The sequence below is a fragment of the Trifolium pratense genome, linkage group LG6 (genome assembly GCF_020283565.1).
Source record: "Trifolium pratense cultivar HEN17-A07 linkage group LG6, ARS_RC_1.1, whole genome shotgun sequence".
NCBI classification, from domain to species: domain Eukaryota; kingdom Viridiplantae; phylum Streptophyta; class Magnoliopsida; order Fabales; family Fabaceae; genus Trifolium; species Trifolium pratense.
In genome coordinates this window covers 18,317,020-18,340,448 of record NC_060064.1, presented here as the reverse complement: position 1 = coordinate 18,340,448, position 23,429 = coordinate 18,317,020, and the positions used below count along the sequence as shown (strand labels likewise).

Genomic DNA, 23,429 nt, shown 5'->3' with positions numbered 1-23,429 from the left:
CTGAAATGGAATATTATATAAAAAAAAAATGAAGCTAGAGAATTGCGTAGATATAGTGGTGAACTATTCTTCTAGCAACACTTCCTCAAACTATCTATAATATAATTTTTGTTATTGATTTCTTTGGCTCGCTACTGCTCTTTGGCTCCATGAAGCATGGCATGGTGTCATACCCTAATTTTGTCCTACCTTTTTTTAAAAAAATAATAAATTAATTTCTATTATTATTGTTGTTATTATTTAAAAAAATAAAATCAAAAAAATCAAAACAACAACAGCACAACACGTGCTGCTGCAGCCTGCATCCCATCCCCTTTCCTTTTTCAATTTCTTTATTATTATTATTATATTATATTATATTAGTATTATAAAAAAAGAAAAAAAAGAAAAGCAACAACAGCAACACAGTGCTGCGCCTCCCTCCCCTGGTTTTTTGGATTTTTGTTTTCAACTTTTTCCATTTTTAGCTTTGGTCTTCACCAACAATGTAAGCAAGCAAAAGTTCATGTCATTTCATTCTCCTTTGATCTTTGCTAATCCAATTTTTCTGCCAAAACATCAACAAATCCAATTAACCAATTAACCCAATGGTTACAAGAATTGATCAATACTCTCTATAAATTGAGAGCAGAGTTCAGAGCAAAGGGGAGGAAGAACGGAGAAGGAAAAAACCAAAAAAAACTCCTCTTTTCATCACTTTTTCCAAAATCCGAAATTGACTAAAACACCTTCCAAATTTCAATCTTCTTCACCCAAAAGCCTCTAAACACTTCCAGTAGCTTGAAACAACAATAAAAACGAAGGAAAACCGTCAAGAGGAGCATACACAAGATTCAAAATAGCCAAGAAAGGAGTAGGTGTTAACCCACCTAAGCAAGCCTCAAAACAAGTAGGTTTCTAAACGTTTTTTACTCATGAACACCTACTGAAGCTTTTCCAACCCTTAATTTTGTTTAATTCGTTCAAATGTGAATTTTAAAGTTTTTTTGGGTTTTAAAGTTTCGAACTTTTTTTGAGATAAAAACACCTTTTAAAAAATCTAAGTTTATATTCATGATCTACGCATGATTTCGAGCGAAAGGGTATATAAACTTTTGATTTTTGGTCAAGAATTGATGATGTTGTGTTTGGCCGTGAGCTTCACTTGAAGCTTTCATGGCTTCACGTGAAGAAGGTGAAGGAGGTTGAAGACGATGACGTGTCCGCGCGTCATTGGCTCCCTCCCAAGTTTAAAACATGTCTGTTGGATCTGGTGAAAGACTGAGATCTGTTTGATTATTTTAAAATCTAAGCCATCTGATGAATCAGAAAGCCCAGATCTGTGAAGCCTATCCCGCACCCTGATCCTGATGACACGCTGAATCATTTTTGTTCTGCTTGTTTTTTTGGACGAACTGGGCTGGGCTTGGTGTTGCAGCTTTGCTATTGCCTCACCCCCAGACCCCAGTTTACACCCCCAGCGGCGGTTTATTTATTTTTTAGTGCTTATTCATATAAGTGCTTATTCAAATAAGAGCTTGTTGTCTATACTTTGTTAGCTTGATTTGTTTCTTCTTCGTCTTGCTTAAATTTATTCAATACTTAATCACTAAATAGAATGAAAAAGGAATGGACTGACGTATGACTTTCTCTACCCAAATAGTTTCGAGGCCCTGACGTATGACTCGTGTCTCGGACCATTCTCATTCTCAAACCTTAAAACACGTAAAAAACATCTCTTAATCTTTTCTTTTGATTTCTTTAAATCAAACTAAAATAACTTAAGATTAAAAGGATATAAAAGGAAGGGACTGACGTATGACTTTCTCTACCCGGATGGCTTCGAGGCCCTGACGTATGACTCGTGTCTCGGACCATCCTCATTCTCAAACATTTTCACAAAAACTCATAAAATCAACTCAACACACTCAAACCTTTTCCACTGCCCTCGCGCGCAGTAAAAGTAAAACTCTTTTCACAAAACTGGTGACGTTTTTGTCCTTTCTCCGTAACACAAACAACGCTTAAGTCTCCACCGTGCGAGCATACAAGCAGCGTTTAAATACAAGAATGCAACATTCTTCGTAATACAAACCACGCTTAAGCCTCCGAAGTGCGAGCATACAAGCAGCGTTTAAATACGAGGATGCGACTTAGACGTCATGCGTCTAAAAGCAACCAACCCATAAACATTTTTTACCATGAACTACGAAACCCTGATTTTCCCACTGCACCTGGGAATACGTAGGAGCAGGATTCAACATCTTGTCGGGCACAATAATAAAAAACAAAACCTTTTTCCCCGCATATATAATAACATAAATAATAATAAAAACAAACTTTTTCTATTGATGAAGCAAGAAACGAGTAATCAAGCAAACATTAAAAAACACGTTAAAACAAACAAACATTTCCCTCTAAAAGGTTCCCGTTGAGTACAACGGATGTGAGGGGTGCTAATACCTTCCCTTCGCATAACCAACTCCCGAACCCATTTCTCACTCCTCAAGGTTTTCTCGATATTTTCCTTTCCCTTCTTTGGGATAAATAAAATTCGGTGGCGACTCTGTTTCTTTTCGAGTGTTCACACTCGAGGATATTTTTCGCGCCGCGACACATGGGTACTCCATTGAGAGAGTGCCTTTAACGGGTATTGGTACACGTACAAGACTCCTATGGTACGCACCCAAACCGTATCATTTTTTAAAAAATAATATTTATACAGGGTACCCATGGTGTACGCCAAACACAAAAAAGTGTTTTTTTTCTTCGGTTTTTAATTGAGAAAGAGTAAGACTTCTAATGAAGGAGCGACAAAAATGCAGGATATTAGTGGAGATGAATGTAATCTATTTAATAGAGCTAGTATTCTTGAAGTTGTTAATTTTTCTCTCAATGAACATGAACTAATGACGACTCTTTTTGAACAAATTGCTTTTAAGTTAGAATTTAAACGATTTGAATTACTTTTAAAGCGTGATTTTTTTTATGTTTAATTATTTATTTTAACAATGAATTTTTTTTATATAATTACATTAAAAAATTATCCTGACGTATCCGTACCTTCGTTTTTCCGTTGTTTCTGTTGCAATAGCTAGACTTGGAGGCTTTTCAACTTTCATTGAACTTCTATACTATATGTTATCTATATTAGTATAAGAAAATAGTTAAATATTTTTCTAGTCCCTATAAAATAGGGATTTTTTAAATTTAGTCTTTAATTTTTATAGTAGTTTTAATCCTTACATAAAAAAATTCCCCATAATTCTTAGTACCTGCAAAAATAAAATTTGTTTAATTAACTTTAAACTCTTAAATTTATGAATAATTTTTTGCAAACATGTTTAGCATTTTATAAAATGTTCATATACTAAAATTTAGAATTTTTTAACATGAGAAAAATTTAATATGAATTTTTAAGAATTCAAAAGTTCAAGATAAATTATAGTAAATTTGGATTTAAAAAGTATATTTTGAGTTTATTTTCTGCTAAGGAACTTTAACTTCTATTAACCCATGTATACACGGGACACATCATATATACATTCAATCATATAATAAGTATATTGATAAAAACATATATTGATAATATGCTGATTAATTATATGATATTAAAATAACTAAAATAACAATTTTTTTAAGGAACTAAAATAACATTTGAAGTATTGTTTGTTGTTTTTTGTATGAGTGGTTAAGGGAACCAATGATTTGTATGAGAAGGTAAATAAATTAAGGAATTGAGGCTACCGCTTTGGTTTTTGGGTTCGGGGGGTATCTGGTTTTTCCCTGGGGTGTGTTTAGTAATATTTCTGCTATGACTGTTTTGGGCTGCTTTTTTGTTGTTTCTTTTTTGTCTGGTTGGGCTTTGTTTTTATTCATTCTTTTTCGGTTTTGATGATTTCTTTTCCGACCCCCCTCCATTCTTTTATACCTCCTAAAATTACATTTCATATGTTTGAGACCAGCTATAATTTTTTCAGCAATTTCTTAACAATAAAATTAGTAAAATGATATATAGACAATAGAACACATTTGTACCCAACATATATATATATATATATAGCCGGTGCATCACTTTGATCAATACATACATTAGAGACTTTATAATTTCACATATATGTAAACACAAAGGATTATGGAAAGGATATGTATGTAAGTTCTTAAGTTCAACAAATTCCAATGCAATAAAGGAAGAATTTTGTTGCTTAGTTGAAAGTGTTGATTTAGATGCATGAAATATAAAAACAAACATACACTATATAACTAAATTATCTTCAATTAGACCTATGTAGTCCAATGAACAATTCAGTCACCACATCTGAGCTTGGACTGCTTTCAGCATAAGGTTGATTTTCTCTCTGATGATCCTTTGCTGCTGGTTCTGGCTGTGGTTGTGGCTGCACACCAATGCATGTTAGATTTTCATTATAACTAAAGAACTTATAAAATAAAAATATTTAATATAGTAGTGACTATAGTTTATTTTTACCTGCTTAGAGAGCCTGGAATTTTCAGCAAGTAGGGCTTTTTCCTGAATATTGTTATTCAAAACATAGAAGTAAGAATATCTTTCTATTTTTTCTTTTCCTTTTCCTTTTCAATAAATAAAATAAAAGAAACAGATCAACATAAGGCATTTTTATCATGGCTCTGTATATAGATTCTGAATCATAGCACAATAGTTTCAGGATTTCTGCTAGTTACACTACATCATCCCAGTTACACCCAGTGGCGGAGCCAGGATTATATTGGAGCCTGGGCACAATTTTAACGCAATTTTTTTTGGCTAGCATGAGTCGAATAAGAAAAAACCAGCAAAACATGAGTCATAATATAAATGAGTCACATATGAATTAAAGCCAAAAAATGACACCATTAAGACCTCCTATTATACAATCAGGTCATTTTCCTCGTCTCTGAAATTAAATGATGCAAAATTAAGATATTAAATGACAGCATTAAGACATCATATTATACAATTAAACCCTTATTTCCTTGATATAGATCAAAGCCAAAAAATGAGAATGAAAGGGGGCTGATTGAGAGAAAAAAGGAGGCAGACTAAAAATTCTGCAGAGAGAAAAAATTGAGAGAACTTAGAACCAAAGTTGAGAAAGAAGCAGAATTGCAAGGAAAAAACATCAACCCTATAACACAACTGTTATTCTGCGCCCTTCTCTCAACCAATCATCATCATCATCACAAACCAAAAAAACCACCAATCACCTCCTCCAAACAACATCCCAATCTTTCATCGACCACACACAAAACAAAACCACCAGTGTTTTTCTTACATCTAAACTACTCATAGCTAAACAATTACACCAGAAGAACTATCACAGGAGACTAAAAACTCAAAACAAGGAAGAGGAAAAGACAAGGCAGAAGCGCAGTAGATTTTGCACATACAATTTTAGTTAGCTAAAACTACAACTTTCTTTTGCGCACAATTCCTACATCACAACATCCCAATTTTCTTTTGCGCATAAATACACAGAACATTTTGACTAAATACACAGAATAATAAAACACCACCCAGATCATTATTAAGCTAAATTTCCAAACTTTGGGGCAACCCATTTAGACAAATCAATAGAATAATAATTGGGAATACCAATTTCTAAGTATTTTATGCAATTTCTCAGTTTTAGGGTTGCTTACTTTACCTGTCTGCGCTGAGAGAGAGAGAGAGAGAGGCTGAGAGCGGTGCGACGGATTTGAGAGCCTTAGATCGGTTTGGTTTGGTGATGGGCGATTGCTATTTGCTAGAGAAAGAGAACGAACGAGACAAACGAGACAGAGAAAAACCAAAACGCTTGTGCCTTCTTTCTTTTTCTTTTGTTACTTTTAAAATAAAAAAAAATTGGGGGTGGGGCAGCCCGGGCACGTTCCAGGGCATGCCGGGCGGCATATCCGCCACTGGTTACACCCTGAGATAATTTAATTAGCAAAATTCTCAAAATAGCCCTAAGATCAAACACCTTAGTCACTATTATAAGCAAAAAATTATTTTTTAAATTCATTAAATAACTGAATGTATGTGATCTATATATTATCGACAAGATACATCATTAGTTATTGTTGGGTCACAAGGGGACAGCCAGGGGCACCAAACTTTTAACCGAATGTATCTGTACAAGTGAATTGAACATCACACTTTAACCCAAAACCTTAAGACAATAGGTTTATGAATCCTCTCACTTATAACGTGTTCAACCTCTGCTATTTAATGAATCAGTGAACTTGTTTCACGTACGTGTGTATACGTAAATAAACACATACATAAATTCAGCTTGCATATGCATACATAAGTCAGGAATTCATGATTGTGCTAGTTTATTATCACATTGTGAATATGAACAACATACCTTTTCTTTTAGTTGCTCAATTTGATTCTTGTAAACCTGATTCTGAAAAATAGAAAGTTGGGATTCAAATTTATTATCTAACTTGAAAATATTACATATTTACATGTCACAAATTCAATGGATTTGTTAAGCTAACCTTTCTTGCTCGAACAACGCTGACACTCTTTTCCAACTGTTGTTCTATCTGTTGTAGCTCTTCCATGGTGCATGACCCCAAACCTTCTCCCATGAGTTTCCTGAAGGATGAATATATAGTAAACATGCAATATATTATTTTGTTGTCAATTTATTTAAATTTTTTGTTAAGATGAGTAGAAATTCAAGATGTTGAACCGTTTCGAAGCTTCAAGAAGTTCAATCTTCTTCATCAAACTTGCTGTTTCCTGCTTCATATTCTGCCATATAAATATCAGCCTTTAGGATTTTAATAAATCTTTATCATAAGAGATTACAAAAAGCAAATAGAAATAAATGGAATACCAACAAAAAATTTGTATGTCGCATGAACAAATTTTAAATGTATAGAAGTGTTGGAGTGTCAAGCCTAACTAAGAACTAAGAAGTATCACATTACCACTTATATTGTTATTGGTGGTAGAGCCAAAGAAATTCTAAAGTCAGGACAAAATCTCAATTTTACACTGAAAAATCTCAGTTTTGAACAAAAAGTATCAGTTTTGTCCTAAACTCACCCCTAAAAATACCAAAATTTTTGGGAGAGCCTGATCAAGTGTCCAGGCTTGCTGGGTGGTGGAATCGCCCCTGATTGTTACTCTCGACCAAATTTGGAGATCTATTGTGTTTTAGACTACTCTCGTGACCCAAGATTGGTACCTATGTTGTCAAAGAGGAAAATTGACGCGACGCGGACAACACAAAATTGACGCGACGCAGTAATGCGGGGAATCGCGGGCGCTATTTAAGCGACGCGGCGCGGACAATAAAAATAAAAATTACATAATAAATATCAAACTATCAATCAATCATCAAAATACATATACTAATAAAAGTAGCATAGGTCCCTTACATAATTAAAATACCAATCATCCAAATACTTACTACACACGGTAGTAGTATTCCAAAATCCAAAATACCAATAAAAAACAAGTCTTAAACAAAATATAAAATTCAAGGAAAGTAATAAACAAGCAAAAGACTTAAGTACTTAGTTCTAAACATCAAATATAAATTCAAGCGTCATTAAAATGAAACAAAGAAGCAGAGAAAGAAGAACGATGAAATTTTACGTGTCTTTGTTTGTCTCCAAACACAAAACGGCAATGAGGAATGGAGAGAAAGATGCGTAACAACAAGATAAAGAATTAGGGATTAACGAAATTTCACAATTATTCTCTAAAACGTTTAAAAATTAAGGGCAAAATCGTCGTTTTGTTGTTCAATTAAAAGCGGTGCTACGAAACTGCTACTCCTGCAACTCGCGATGCGCTATAGCGCCCGCTTCACATAAATATCGGCTGCTACACCTTGGATGGCCGTAGCGCCTTGGGGTGACTCGGTGACCTCCATTTTGTCGCGTTGCGCTGCTATACCGATTGTAGCGGCCGCCATTGACAACATAGATTGGTACTCACTTGAGACGGAGATTGTTAAAATGTCAAGAAGTTGTTGAACTAGACATGTTGAGAAAGGAGAACTAGAAGTTGGAAGTTGTTGGAGAATTAGAAGGAAATTTCTTTTCAGGGCTTCTTACTGGAAAGTTCATGTTGGAGACATATCAATAGCATGTTTGCTCGAAAGAGCAATCCTAGGGACACACCCTTCTAGCACACTCATCTAACACACTCCAATAGCAATAAACCACATCATTCACTTTTTCTATCCATTAACTTGCTACCGGTTTCATATTGAACCATTTGTTTTTTTTTTTATATTATTATTTGAATAAAAAAAACTTTTCATCTTCTTGGTCATTTTTGTTCTTCCCGTTCATTTCAATCTCCCACCACCATCTGTTTCGTTCCAATAATTCCATAAGAGAACTTGTTAGGAACAAACATTATTTTTTACTTACAATTTCTTTCATTCTCAATTGCTTTGAATTTGAACCCATGAAAGGGCTATCATCTGGGTACCCTTTATTTGCATATGGCTTTTTCGTAAAGGTTTAATATTTCCTTTCAATTTGATGTACCGTAAATGGGTTCTTTGGATTCAATGATGATGGCTAAAAAATTTCAGAAAATGAAGAGGAGCTTGAGGAGAGTACACAGTGTCGTTCATCACAGGACATCATGAAAGCGTCCAGATCTCGAGTATCATCCCATTCCCTTCAGTCCACACAAAGCCAACCATCGGAGAGTTACAACCATATCGTCACCGTCAGCTATCGTCCGGCCGGCAGCACGCTGGTCACACACCCATTGCTGCTGATTAATTTATTTTGTTCTCTCTTCCAACAAATCAATAATCCCATAGTCGATAATCACATAATTGCTACTTGCATAATTCAAAACGTCACAAACAACAATAGAATAACCTCTTTAATCCCATAGGCGGAGAGAAAGTGATCAATAATTGTAAGAAAATTATAAAAAAAATAGTAATAAAATAGAATAACCTCTTTAACCGGTCAACAGGAAAAGGTTTAAAATAATTAGCTTATGTGGCCCAATAGATTGAAGTGTGTTAAAGAGAGTGTGTCCAAGGGTGTTTTTTTTTTTTTTTGAAAGAGAGTGTGTCCAAGGGTGTGTTCCTAGCATTGCTCTTTTTGGAAATTTCTTTTCAAGGCTTTACCAATAATCCAAGCCAAAATTCATTGGTTTACAGTATGGAGGAGACTGAGCTAATTCAAAACTAGGACATCTTTTTCAAAATTCATAAGTTGCAATAGCAACATGCTATCCATTTGTCTAAGGAAATTTTTGGAAGAAATGTAACACAAGACAGACTATAGACCAAAACTTGACTAAGAATAACTCAGGAAACTCAGCATTCGCCTTGTAAGATGAGGATTATCTCTAGTATATAAACACTTAGTCAGGCCATCTCTCAACCGATGTGAGACTCTTAACAAAAACTTTGTCAAAAAAATCTAAAGGTATAATACCTGACAAGAGAAAAAGAAAATAAAGCAAACAACAATAAAAATAACAAGAGAGAGAACCCTTAATAAAGTGCAACATCAACAACATAATTAATTTAGTAAATTCTAACCTACTCTAATTCAAAAAATCTAAAATGCAAAGCAAGTAAAATGCATCCAAAACATCCCATTTCACACAAGACCGATAGAGGAAAGGATATATTTGTAATAGAAAATTAAAAATATGCTAGATAACAAATGTCAAGTAAGGGTGTATATTTATAGGTTCAAATAGATAACTCAGTAATCATTTTCAGGACATTCCTAATTTGTTTTTTTACCAAAGGAGCTTTCTAATTAAAACTCACTTGAACGTATTTTTCACAATTTTCACAAGAGAATGTGTTGCCGAGAAAGAAGTGGAGCTTAAGTATGTGAAAACTCCAGATGAAGTGGCTTTGTGAAAATATATGCAACTTGATCTTGAGTGTTCATATACTTAAAATCTTCTCTTCTTTCTCATGTTTTCTAAAGAGACAACCTTCACACAATTGATTTGGATGATCGATTGAAGGCATCCTTTCCACCATATTCTTTTCTCCACAAGTTTAAGTGTGTTATGTAGCAAGCGTGAGGTTGAAAATTCGACATTGTTTGTAAAATTGAAGGTTGAGCAGCATATAAGTTTGAGGACAGAAAAACTCCATGTCTTAAGGTTTTAAGTAAAAATGTCGTGTGTCTCTCACTTTTTGGTTACTCATGACCCAATGTGGATGATCACCCAGACTCCCTTCATGGCTCAATAATTGCAGAGTTTATGGTTCGAAGAAGGGTGATCATATGGTGTATCCCGCTGAGTACAATAACGGATGTGCAATTGTAAGCAGGTGAAAAAGCTTACGCTGGAGGGTCAACATAATTAATTGAATGAAATCACACTTGAGGGTCATCATAGCCTTTCTCCACAACCTCCCATACACCTCACGAGCCAAGCAAAACTTTCATGGAGTATTAAGTGTCTTAATCGTAAGATCCCATTAAAAATAAGGGCATTATTCTTAAAGTATCTATAGTCAAGCATTACTGTGAAGTGAGATAACATTATTGAAACTACTTTGGACCACATATGTGGATTCAAGTGCTTTATTGCCTTTCAAACGTTGTCCATAATAGGATGATTATAACGTTAGTTATGTTGGGTGGTCACGAGGGGGCAGCCAACGAATCATCCACATTGGGTTTAAGAACAACTCTACAAGTGAGTTAGACACCACACTTTAGCCCAAAACCTTAAGGTGTTAGGTTTATGGGTCCTCTCACTCATAAAGTGTTCAACCTCCACTTTTCTAAGCAATGTGGGACTTAACTCACACTTGCCACAACAATCTCTCCCTCAAGTGTGATTCCTCCAATTCATTATGCCCCCTCTCAAGCAGAAGCTTTATTTCATCCATACACTTGTACCGCCGTTAGTCACACTGTTCAACGGGACCCGCTGCCTGACCACCTTTGTCAGGAAGACTTTCGATACAAGGAGCTGGTCGAACCCTTCATCGAACCATCGACTTTGATACCACTGTTGGGTCGTCACGAGGGGGCAGCCAGGGGGATCATCCATATTGAGCATAAGAACAACTTCACAAGCGAGTTGTACACCACACTTCAACTCAAAACTTAAGGTGTTAGGCTTATGGGTCCTCTCACTTATTAAGTGTTCAACCTCTACTTTTCTAAGCAATGTGAGCCTTAACTCACACTTGCCACAACAAGTTGATGGGTGTAACAGCCCAGGCCCCCATCTTAGGCGGTCTCGGCACTGCCACCTTACGATCTTCTTCACCCCCATCTCTAGTGAAGTTTTTGCCTTCCGTGGGAATCGAACCAATGTACCATGGGGTTCAAGTACATGTTCAATCAATTCTCACTACCACTTGAGCTCCTTTTTTTGTAGCAACCCAGGGCCCCATCTTAGTAGGTCTCGGCACTGCCACCTCACGATCTTCTCCACCCCCCTCTCTAGTGAGTTTTTGTCTTCCGTAGGAATCGAACCTTGTACTTTGGGGTTTAAGTACATGTTCAATCCATTCTCTCGCGAAGGTGAGTGTTGTAAGTATTAGATAGTAAATAGTAACATTTATACGTAGTTATTTTTTATTGTTAGTATGAGGCTCATTAACCAAGGCCATTAAGTATAAATTTATCTCTTGCACCAAACAAATCGTCCTATGAATAGTTCATTATACATTTGAGCTCGATCTATATATACTCTTTTCATATACCAATTGTTGTTCTAAAAAACTCTGCTCCAAAGCAAATGTCAAGTACAATTCATGTAGATAACTCAAGAATCATTTCTTGGACCTTCCTTATTAATATCCATTTTTAGATATGTTCTACACTTTTTATAATTAAGGACCCATTTGTTATATAGATTAATAAGAGTTATTTTAAGTTTATATTTGTAAAAAGGATTTTGATGAGAATTTATTCAAAATAATAGAAGATATTTCCAACTCATTTGATACAAATTAAAAGAGAATTTTGTCAAATAACCGATTATCCAAAAAGCTTAAGCTGTTAGGATAGGGCCACATCAATGGTTTTATATTATTTCTAACACGCCCCGTCACGCAAGAGCCCAGTTGGGCTTGAAGCGTGGATAATGCATAAGCCCACCTACCATATGCTTAAATTCCACTTTTTAATTAGAAAGTGAGGGGAGCGAGGATCGAACTCTAGACCACTTAGTCATAGAGGCTTTGATACCATGTCAAACCAAAAACTTACGTTGTTAGGATAGAGCCACATCAATAGTTTTATATTATTTCTAACAAATTTTAACATTTTATAATGTTTTTCTTGTAAAAAACATTGTGTAATATTTTTTTTTTATCAATAACATTGTGTATTCTTTATTAAAGATTTTGACAAAGTAAAAATCACATTATTTTAAAAGATGTCTAAAAATGATTTTTAAAATACACTACTCCAAGTAGCTTCTCATTTTAAAACATTTTTGAAATACTTGTAATAAATTTCGCACCTTTAGAGCTAAAAAACTAATTTCTCATTTGAAGTCATCATTTTAAAACTTTATTTTAAAAAGGTTCTAACAAAATGATGAATTGCTTCAAAAATAATTGTTTTAATAAAAGTTGTAACAGACGTATCTTACAGCTAATTTTTCATGTAGAAACTCTAAGTTGTTTATGAAAAATTAAAACCTAAGTTCTATATTTCTTTAATTTCAAATTATTAATAACTTGGAGCTCTTTCGATTGATTATCCAAAACCGTTCACCATGGCTGTTGCTGCTACTATTTGACAATACAAGACGAGAGGACACATAAGGTGTTTTCTGGTTTGATCTCAATACCTTTGCTGTTAATTTTTAAACTATTGGGGTAGTTCATCTCTGTCTGCTGCTTTGCTCTGTCGGAAATCATTCACGTTCCAGATTCATCAAGTCCTGCCTCGACCCGATAATGTTTGAAAGGACTAGGTGCGTAGATACGCCGTGTTGGCGGTAGTGTCGTTGGTCGCACTAAAGGGTTCGATGATTATTTTGGCGTCTCTGGCGTTCGTGGTGCTCAGCTTCGTTGATCGACCATCTCTCGATCTGGCTTTCGAATGGTTATGCGTTGCTTTAGATGTCCAACAAGATTTGTTTCGCCAGAGGTTGATATTTCAATATCTGTATCATCCATTGATTTTAGACTGTATTGCTTGAAAAAGCATCACCGCTTGTTGCTTGCCGCATGGAGTAGTGTGAGTATGTGGCCAGTGTCCTTGTTAACGGTCGATCCATTCGCCTCGATTATCTAGGACTTCTATTTTACCTTTTAGGATTAACAAGAAGTTGGTATATTTTATTGTTCTACACGCTTTTGTGTGAACGCACTGGGTTAGGTCTATGTCCCCCAATTTTTGTATATATTTTTATTTTCTTTTTATTAATAATATGAGCTATAAGTGGAGGACATAGAGTGATAGGAATACCAACTAAGTTGGGATGTTTGTCCCTACTTTAAAGTCTAGATGCTATTAATTTACCAAAAAATATGTGATTATAGGAATATATTTTTGTCAAAAAAACGGAAATGTTTTATTTCGAATTATTAATAACACTTCTTATCTCAATCCAGAACAAAAACATCAACTTTAACAACTTGTTTGGTTTGATAGAAATACGAGAGTGTAAGAAGGAGAGGGAGAGAGAGACATTTTTGGGCTGATTTGAAGAGAACTTGAGAAGAGAGAAACAATAATGGTTGGTTTTATGTAGCTTTTTCTTAAATCAACATCAATACTTTAATTTATTCATCAAAAAATCAATACTTTAATTTAATAATTATTTATTTTAATCAAGTCATCAGCTAAATTTATAGTAATTAGACTAAAATAAAAAATTGAAATTAATTTTAGTCTTTTACCTTAATTTCAGGTAACGATTTAGTCTTTTATCTTTTTTTTTACATCTTTTTCTTTTCAAGCTTCAAATTTATTATTTTCTTTTACGGTATAAGATATATTTATGATTGAAAGCGAACAAAGAAATAAAACTATAAATTTTGGAGTTTGAGATTCATATCCAAACATGAAAAGGAAAAAAAAAAAGACTAAAATGCTAAAAAAAAGAGGACTAAAGTAATTGAAATTAAGAGACTAAATATGTAATTTTGCCTTAATTTTAATAAGAAATTATAAATAAATGATATCTATACTCTTCACGAAGGGGCTATCTACACTTTACGCTGTTGATACCCACTTTTTGGTGGTTCGCGTTTCTGCCCCTTTCTGAACCGAATTGCTGCCTGCTCTTGCTCGCCTGTCGCGTTGGGTGTGGTCCGGAACGAAGATGGCAGGTTCTTTCCCTCCCGCTTTATAAATATTGCTTTTTAGATTACGGTTAGCTTTTCAGATCTGTTCTCTTGATTCAGATTGCTGTCCTCTTGGTTCAGATTGCTGTCCTCTGTCCATAACTAATACAAAATCTGATTGTTGTAGTATATAAGTACCTCATGCCGAATCGAAAAAACAAAAGCTGGGTATTTTCGGTTTGGTTCTTGAAGGAGTCAACACAATGGTTAATGCTTATAGCAAAATAAGCTATGGTCGTGTTGGGAAATTGGCATGGTTTTTGAAGGTTCGTCTTTTTCTTTATCTTTTCACAAGTAAGTCAATGCTTCAATGTTCATTATTCTTGAATTACGTTTACTTAATTTGTGAATTTAGGTTTTATTAATTCCTAATTTTTTGTCTGAAAAACCCCTGTTTATATGTTGATTTACATGTTTAATGTGTGTTTCTTCCAAAGTTGTTAATTAGTGAAGAACATGGCTGGTGTGTAACAATTCTTTCTCTAAATTAGACAAGAACAGGTCTGATGTTTCTTCCAATGAATGCATTTTAAGGTTTATTGCTTTCTATATTTCCAGTCTGGTTTATTGATTATTTTCTGGTCAGTACCAAACTGATACAAAAACTAATCTTTGTGTGGCCAATGCTTATAGCAAAATAAGTGATCTTCGTTTCGGCAAATTTCCATGGTGTTTGAAGGTTTCCGTGATGCGTTTGTGGATTGTCGAGTTCAATCTAATACCTGGCCGGGATAATTCATTTGAAATGGTGGTTATCGATGAGAAGGTACAATAGCTTAATTAAGTCATTTTTTTAATTTATATGTAATGTAATTATGCTTATCTACTTAAATAAAATTGTTTATCAGGGTTGCAAGATTCATGCTACTGTCCAGAGGCACCTGATTCATTTGTTTAAGGGTGTTCTTAAGGGTGCACCTGATTCATTACCGGTAGTTGTTATCCAATTTGGAAAAATTAGATATTTTAGGGGTAAACCTTTTTGTTGTTAACAAGTTATAGATGTTGTTTTTGTGATTGTTGTGTTAAGGTTAATATTTTAAGTTGTTAATTATTCTGCCTTAGAATTTCTTTTGATTTTTTTTATTGTGAAAGTGAGCACTCAAAGTATTTGAAGAAATGTCTCAATATGAAAAATTGATGGCTTTGTGGTCTTATTTTTTGTGCTTTCATATATTCATAATTGATATGGAGTAATTTTACTTGGCTTTTTTTCTACGAATATTAGGTTGATCAATATATGGTTTTTTCTTTCTTTCTCTACAACCTATATGTTCCCTAACACTTTAGGTCTTTTGATTATGAAAGGTGTACATGGATTTAATTCAGTGGTACACCTTCTATATGCATAACTTGGAGGAGCTTAACAAATGTTGGAGTCCAAGGCTTCTTTCTTTGAATATCTGGCATTTTTTCCAATTATATTCAGTTTTCAGGTTCATTTTTCCTCTAAATTTCAATTAGGTTCAGTTTTTATTTATTAATTAATTTGGATATTTTGATCATTTGATAGTGGAAGTGGTAAGAGAGTTATATACATTTTTTTATCCTACTGATTTTTTTCAATTTTTGTTTATATGTTAATGTCTTCTTGGTTTTATATGTTAATGACTTTCACTGTGTCCATCTTTCCTTTTTCCCATTTTCTACTTATGAGTTTCACTTTTGCAAAAGGGTTTAATTCAAAAAGATTTTGTTGACTTTTGCAAACTGGATTATTTCTTAAATGCTATCTATATGATTAATGATCATATGAGCTGGGTTTTGATGGTTTTCTGTTGTGTTGTTTATTCCAGATTTGGAAGGTAAGTGGTGATCTGCATTGAACAACAACAGGTTAGACCTGCAATTTCAAAGGTTAAATAAAATGGTTGCTGTTTTTTATAACAAAATTTGGATCTTCTTGCATTTGAAGTTTTCCTAATAGGTAGACTTGATGCTCTCTCTCTCTCTTTGGAACTTAAATTTCAATGTATCCAAATGTGAAGTTAAGAAAGGAACTTAACATGTTTGTGAAAATGTACTCCTTCTATCTCTGATCATTCACCGGATTAGAATGGAAACTTGAAAAATAGATACACAATGACTTATTGGTTTAAATCTATTAGAGTCCCCCAAACAAAATGTAGTATAAATATGGTGTAGGTTGATTGACCAAAGTTGTTCATTCCAATAACTGTTTTTCTGTTGTTTTTTCCCACATGTAGTTGCTCTTACATCCTTTTTTTCCCTTTGGTTTTTGAAAATTGGAGTGTAATTCATGTTTAAATTTTTTGGAAATAAATTAGACTGACTTATGCTCTTAAAGTTGACATCGAATGTTAATTTTTAATTGAATAGTATGAATTCGCACTTGCATTTTTCAAGATAGTACGACATTCATGAATATAATCTTTAGTTACTATTTTCCCTTTGCATGAATTGTGGACTTTGAATGACTGATTATATGACTGATTTTCTAATTTCAATCATATGTTTGAATCTGCTTGAATGATAGTTTATAATATTTGAATGGTTTGTCTTCTTTAACTCCATGCTTGGGGTTAGATTAGATGTGTTGAAGCCATAGTCTCATTTTGAATCAGCTCCATAAGTTTACAATGACTAGCTATTCATTATCTTTTTTCTAGGTGAAATGAAAACCACATTGAATTACAAAGACTAACATTTTCATTTATCTTTTTCCCAAGATACAATTCCTTTAATTATTAGTCATTATCATGTTTGTGTATTTTGAAATTTGGATTCAATGTATAAGTATTGAACTGAAACTTGCAAAATTTCAGATTCATTGTCCCTAATTTAATGTTTCCTTTTACTTTGTAAATTTGTAAACCTCATTTTGTTTCTAAAACTTTTGCGAGGTTCAACATTTTCTGATGTCTTAATTTGGAGTTGTACTCAGATTTGGTTCATCTCGTGCTTATCATTAGTTAGATCAAGCATTATAACTTTCTACATTCTTTCTACTGGTTTTGTACATGTTGTCTGCACGTTACTTTTGTCTCAGAGTGCTACTTTCATGACTGTTACCATGGAGATTAACATTAGCTGAGTGGTTGCTGTCATGAAATTTTAATATTGCTATCATAAATAGTTGAAGGGGAGATTAATTAAAGAGGATGAAGGGAGCATAAGTCAAACTATGAGTGCATAATGTAATTGGTTCCTATCAAGTTTCAATGAAGAATTGGAAGTAGAAGGTTATGATCAAATGGTGAGGATCGTTGTGAGGTCATTTATTTTCTTTCTTTTACTATTGTTATTTTATATTCACTTTCTTTTACTAATGTTTGAGTTGACAAAGACTGTCACAAGAAGTTTTCATATGGTTAGGCAGATATTAATATTAATGAGGTAAATGGTTTTCAATGCTTATATTCATGTATGATTTTAGCTGCTTCATAAATTTGAAATTCTAAATCTTTAACTTCACTTTTTGCTCAAGCCTGTGACTATTCTCAACAAACCATGTTCTCAATCAATGGTAGTTCTAACTAATTGAGAATTTGAGCCCTTTATACGTGAAAGGTAGTTTTATTTGACTACTACTTTTGATCGGAAATACATTAAAGACATTGAGATCTTTTTTTTTTGTTGAAATTTTCTCAAACAATGGACTTTCAGATTTGATATGAGAATGAATATGTTAGGCCAGGTGGGACTAAAAGTGTATAGGATCTTAATTTTGTTTCAATGTCGTGGTTTGTTAGATTAAGTTAGATTTACGTTGACTTTTTTGTTTACTAAAGTACATTTAAATACTTAACTAAATGCAGTAGAGCATTTTCTATTCATATTATCTCCAGTTTAAATGTTCTGAAGCTAAATTGAGGAGGGAAAACTAAGAAACATTATTTTGTCATTTGATTAAACATAGTTGTTTGTATGTGATGTGTGTTCAATCAGAATTGGTTTTCCATCTTGCTGAATCTAGGATTGTTACATTACAAACCCTGTAGCATCATGCAGATGCCCTTCAGCATGACCCAATGGGTGTAGGGCTTACAACAATGGGTTGAGTTTACTTTCACTATATTAGCTCTGATTATGTTACATTTTCTGCACATGAACTATGGTTTTTATTGCCATTATATATAAGATTTTGAATTAGTTAAGAAAATTGTGTTGGAAGTTTGAGAGCTATTACACCAAAACTGGTGCATGTATCTTGGATGAAACATGTTGCATTTTGTTACTTTACTTTCACAACTTTCATACAATATATTTGACTTACTTCTTTTATTACAGGTGCACCTATAGTATGTAAGCTTTTTGAGAAGATAGACACTGATGCATATATGATGAGAACCTTGAGGGATAAGGAGAAGAAAAAGGAATAGAATGGTAAATTGATGCATAGTATATGGAGGATCGTTTAATGAATATATATATATATATATATATATATATATATATATATATATATATATATATGCTATCATACATTTAAAACAACATATTAATTTAATCTGTTATTATTGTGCAATGACTTTAATTTTGAATTTAGAGTTAGACAAAAGTTATGTATTTTAGGGCTTTACGAAAACTATGATTTAAATTTTTTTCTTATTATGTTTTCTATCTTTGGTTTGAATCTTCCTAAGCCTATTTTGTCGTTTCCCGTGTTAAAACTCGAGCTGATTTAAAGATATTAATAACAGATGATAGTGATCGATCACAAACTTTTACGATCAATGTTGTGTATCCAAAAGTTTGTCAACGCATATACGTATAAGCTACTAAATTGTAATGAAATACCATTTAATGTATTTTGTATTAATTTTCGTTTAAAGTTTTTTGTATTTTTCTTTATGTTACTTTTTTGGATTAAAAGAGGGCTAAAGCCTGAATAAGAAAATAACATATTAATCAAGTGAGGAGTGACAACTCCAACAATATCAGCAAAAAAAATATTCTAATTTGAGCAGGAACTTGCTCATAAATAATCAAATCACGACCACCATCACATCCCTTATTAGTCAAGTTGTCAGCACATGAATTGGTCTCGTGATAAGAATGACAAATGAAATAGAACCAATGTGTTTTTTTTTAATGGTCGTGTGTCTAAGTTTTCTTGAATTATTGGTCGAGTTTCCATAGGCTTAGCCGACCTACTGTGTCTAGATTTTCGGATATTAAGGGATGTCTTCACATTTTTTTCACCACCAGTATCTGGCCTATTGGACCGTTTAATCTGGTTCGGGATCTGTTATGGCATCAACCGGTTCCAACCCCCTCCCGATTGCAGTTGCGAGGGACTGAACAGTGGTCTTCCCTATCAAATCCAATGTCAAACACCACTGGACCAACTAACGATTAGCTCAATTCTTTTTTTTATTTATGTTGGTTTTCCCCCTACTTTTACATTTTTAATTCATTTTCTGTCAATTCACACTTATTTGCTGGCGTGTGTGTTAGGGACTTTTGAACTACTTTTTTTATATGTTGTATTTTCTTGATGTGAGAAATATTTTTAGGGCTAGATATTGTATACTTGAAGTAGCCTTTTGTTAGTCTTTATATAAGAATATTAGGGTTTTAAGACCTAAAATATTATCCTACCCCCTGTAATTGTGACAACTGTTGTCTGATGGCAGTGCGACAATGTACATATCCCTTCGGGATGGTAATTGTCTGTAATTAGAATGTGTCAATTGTATTGTCTGCTTTGTCAAATATAAATCCGGTAACCCGGTCCATTTTGCGAATGAACCCTTGGCCCAATCCAAAATATATATTATTCAAATAATATGGATTAAATTTTATAAATTTTATGCGCCTACTGATAGTTGTGTTTTTCATTTCAATTGATTATTTAGATTTTTTTATTTATTTCATATTGAGTTGCTTTATTAACTCACTTAATTATAAAACTTTGGTCAACTGTTTTATTTAATGTGGATTTTTTTTTGTTGCACTAATTTTGATTATGTATTACATTTTTTATTATTTTAAAATTTTGTGCGATATGAATTTTGTAGATATAATGGCACACTCATGAACAGGATAACCAACCGACGTTGATCGTTATATGTATTTTGTGTGTATGGTCATAATCAATTTTTTTGATTTGTCGCATTAATTCAAATATGTGTAACTTTTTTTTTATCATCTCTAAATTCCGTGCGACGCACGGGTACTATCTAGTTAGTATACATAACAATACTTTTGTCTTTATACAAATTAAACACATCTCTTTCTCTTCTATTTCTAATCAATACATTAAATTTACTCTATTTTTCCTATCTTTCTCTCTTTTCACACTCTTACTCTCCTCACTTTTTTCTCTTTGCAACCAAACACAGTCTAAATGGATCTCTTGCTAATTGACGGTGAGATTGATCATGTCCCTCGAATTAGTCGATTCTTGAGCTGGATACCAACTTTAAAATACAAAATAAAAAAATAAAGGAAAGATTGAGATTTTATAAATTCCCAAGTTAAGTTGCGTGAATTTTCACTCAAGCACTAGATTTGAGTCACTTATAGTTATAGGTGGGCTGAAATTGAATGAATAGTTAGGGCTTAAAAGGGACCACAAAGGAATGCATTTTTTTTTTCTTCCAAAACCACATGGAAAATAAAATTATGGGCAAAGAAAAAGCATGTGTAAATTGCATGTAATCATATACTATAAAGCATTTGAGGATCCACTGGATATATCATCATACATAACATAATAATTATTCTAATACTATTTCATTGAATAGGAATGCTGAAACAATGAAAAATATGGGGGGTGTTAAAAGAATAATTACCTGCATGTTTTGTTCATCTGATCTTTGAATTGGTTGAGCACTCCTGGTATTCCTGCGGTAGCGTTCAATTGTGTCCTGCATGCTGTTACATTAAAGACAATATTACAATTAATCAAAGATCAAAATATATAATAAGTACTATTTTTTTTTTATCAAAATACTTTTTTAAGTATTTTATTTAAAAAAGAAAAATAAATCAACAAAAAAAAAAACATAATCAGTGTGGTTCTTGCATACAAAATTTGCTATTTTAGTACTCTCTTTTTCTCAAAATATAAGTCAATTTAGCAAAAGACACAAATTAAGGATCATAGTTAATTTTGCTGATTTGATAAAAACTATGGTATTTTTACACCGGTTCTTCAGACTAGCGGTTCTGCGTAGCTGCCCGGACCGGTGCTTGGTCCAATTCTCGGGGTTGAACCGACCGGTCCAGTCCGGTTTTTAAAATGGCTCTTGATGATAGAACTGAGAAGAAACACAAGAACATGACTTTTGTATATGAGGAAAGCCTTAATAATGATGATCTATCAAAAGCCATAACTCTCATTAGCAAAAATTCAACAAATCTTTGAGCAAACTTCAAGCAAGATGGAGGACAAATGTCCCAGACAAGATGTCCAACATCAAGCTTCAGAGTAAAGTCAAAGATGATGACAGTTCTGACCAAGACAAAGGTATAAGGTGTTTCAAGTGTGAAGGATTTGGACACAGACCAAAATGTCCCAACTATCGCAAGAAACAGAAAAAGGGAATGATAATCACATTGTCAGATTCTGAAGATGAAGATGAAGGAGAGACAACCAATAATGCATTCACTAGTAAATGTGAAACTAATAATGAAATAAGTAATGAAGATATCTTATATGAAGAATTGGTCGAAGCTCATAAACACCTAAACATGAAGTTTGAACATTCATGAAAAGTGATAGAACAACAAGAGAAAATCATAAAGAGACTTGATCAAAAGAAGGTTGAACTAACTGCCACTATTGATAACTTAAAGGAAGATATAATCTAGTTAAATTCAGAACTCATAGAAGTAACAAAACAGGTGAGAATGTTGAACAAGGGATCTACCTCCCTAGATGAACTTGTTGGAGTTGGAAAAATGCCCAAAGATGTAACTGGACTTGGATACAAGAGAGGCAAGACTGCTCCCATGAAGACAACTCAGAAACAAATGTCAAACTAGATGTACCAGCATTCTGCTCAACAGAAGAACCAGAAGTTGTAACATCCCAGCACGCTTAATTGTGGAGTTCTTATCAAATGAGCTACCGAAAAGAAGATGCATCTTGTTAGTATAGGTAGTACCAAACAATTCTGCTTGGTTCGTTCCCGAACCACATCGTACTAGGAGAGGTCTGTTCTGATACCAATTGTAACATCTCAGAAGACTTTATGCATTGTCAACTGACCCTACAAACCAACACGAGTCTTTTCAGCGTATCTTGTCCTCACTCGTACGCTTTCCGGGAAACTTCCCAAAAGGTCACCCATCCAAAGACTACTCCAAGTCAAGCACGCTTAACTGTGGAGTTCTTATCAAATGAGCTACCGAAAAGAAGATGCATCTTGTTGGTATAGGTAGTACCAAACAATTCTTATATGCCTTCCTTCAACCATGCAGTCCCATACTTGCACGGTCTCAGGATCCCTCTCATTCCGATGTGATTCGTTTTTGCCTAGAAGCTGCCAGGAGCCGCTAATTTTCATGCCTCATGCACCAACAACCACTCCTCACCCTCGTCAGACCCGGACGTTACAGAAGTTAAACCACATGTCTCAACATGTGTTCCCCCAACACAAAAGCAACAAAGAAACATCTAAGAGATGTGATTGTTGTGGAAGAACTAGACATATGAAGAAAGTATGGAAGGCCAAATCTACAACTTCAAACTTACTGGCTCATACTCCTATCAAAATTCCCTCAAAGGAAGATTGGTACTTTGACAGTGGATGCTCTAAACACATGACTAGGATAAGATGTATCTCAAAGAGGTAAGACCTTTTTCATAAGGTTGTGTTACTTTTGGTGATGGAGTAAAAGGAAAGGTCAAAGGCATAGGAAAACTAGCTGATTCAGATTCTCCATGCCTGGATGATGTATTACTTGTTGAAGGGACAAAGTCAACATACAAGTGCTATTTATGGACACCTCAGAGTACAAGTCAAAGTATAGCTTGCTTGTTTGCCAATGAAAGAAACGTCAAGATGGTCCAACATTTGTACACTGCATCAGAAGTTGAATCAACTCAGGCTGACTATGGAGAAGGAACTTTGAAGTTCCACACGCCATCGTGTCGCATTTCAGAAAGAACCAAAATAGAAAAATAAAAAACTGAATTGTTTATCTTAAATCTTAAGACATGAATTTAAGTTAGAATGGACGGGT

At 33.8% G+C, this 23,429-nt stretch overlaps 1 protein-coding gene across 2 annotated transcripts in view; it reads right to left on the bottom strand.

Moving 5' to 3' along the window:
• Positions 1 to 4,097: 4,097 nt before the first annotated feature.
• Positions 4,098 to 23,429, bottom strand: part of LOC123889491 (MADS-box protein SOC1-like) — a 28,586-nt gene continuing 9,254 nt past the window's right edge. For both annotated transcript variants that reach the window (XM_045938839.1, XM_045938840.1), the window contains exons 4-9: positions 21,032 to 21,113; positions 6,681 to 6,742; positions 6,484 to 6,583; positions 6,348 to 6,389; positions 4,469 to 4,510; positions 4,098 to 4,376 (exon numbers count right to left, since the gene is read on the bottom strand). In XM_045938839.1, coding sequence (XP_045794795.1) covers positions 4,254 to 4,376; positions 4,469 to 4,510; positions 6,348 to 6,389; positions 6,484 to 6,583; positions 6,681 to 6,742; positions 21,032 to 21,113 — 451 coding nt within the window. In that variant the 3' untranslated portion in view covers positions 4,098 to 4,253. The remainder of the gene's footprint in view (positions 4,377 to 4,468; positions 4,511 to 6,347; positions 6,390 to 6,483; positions 6,584 to 6,680; positions 6,743 to 21,031; positions 21,114 to 23,429) is intronic.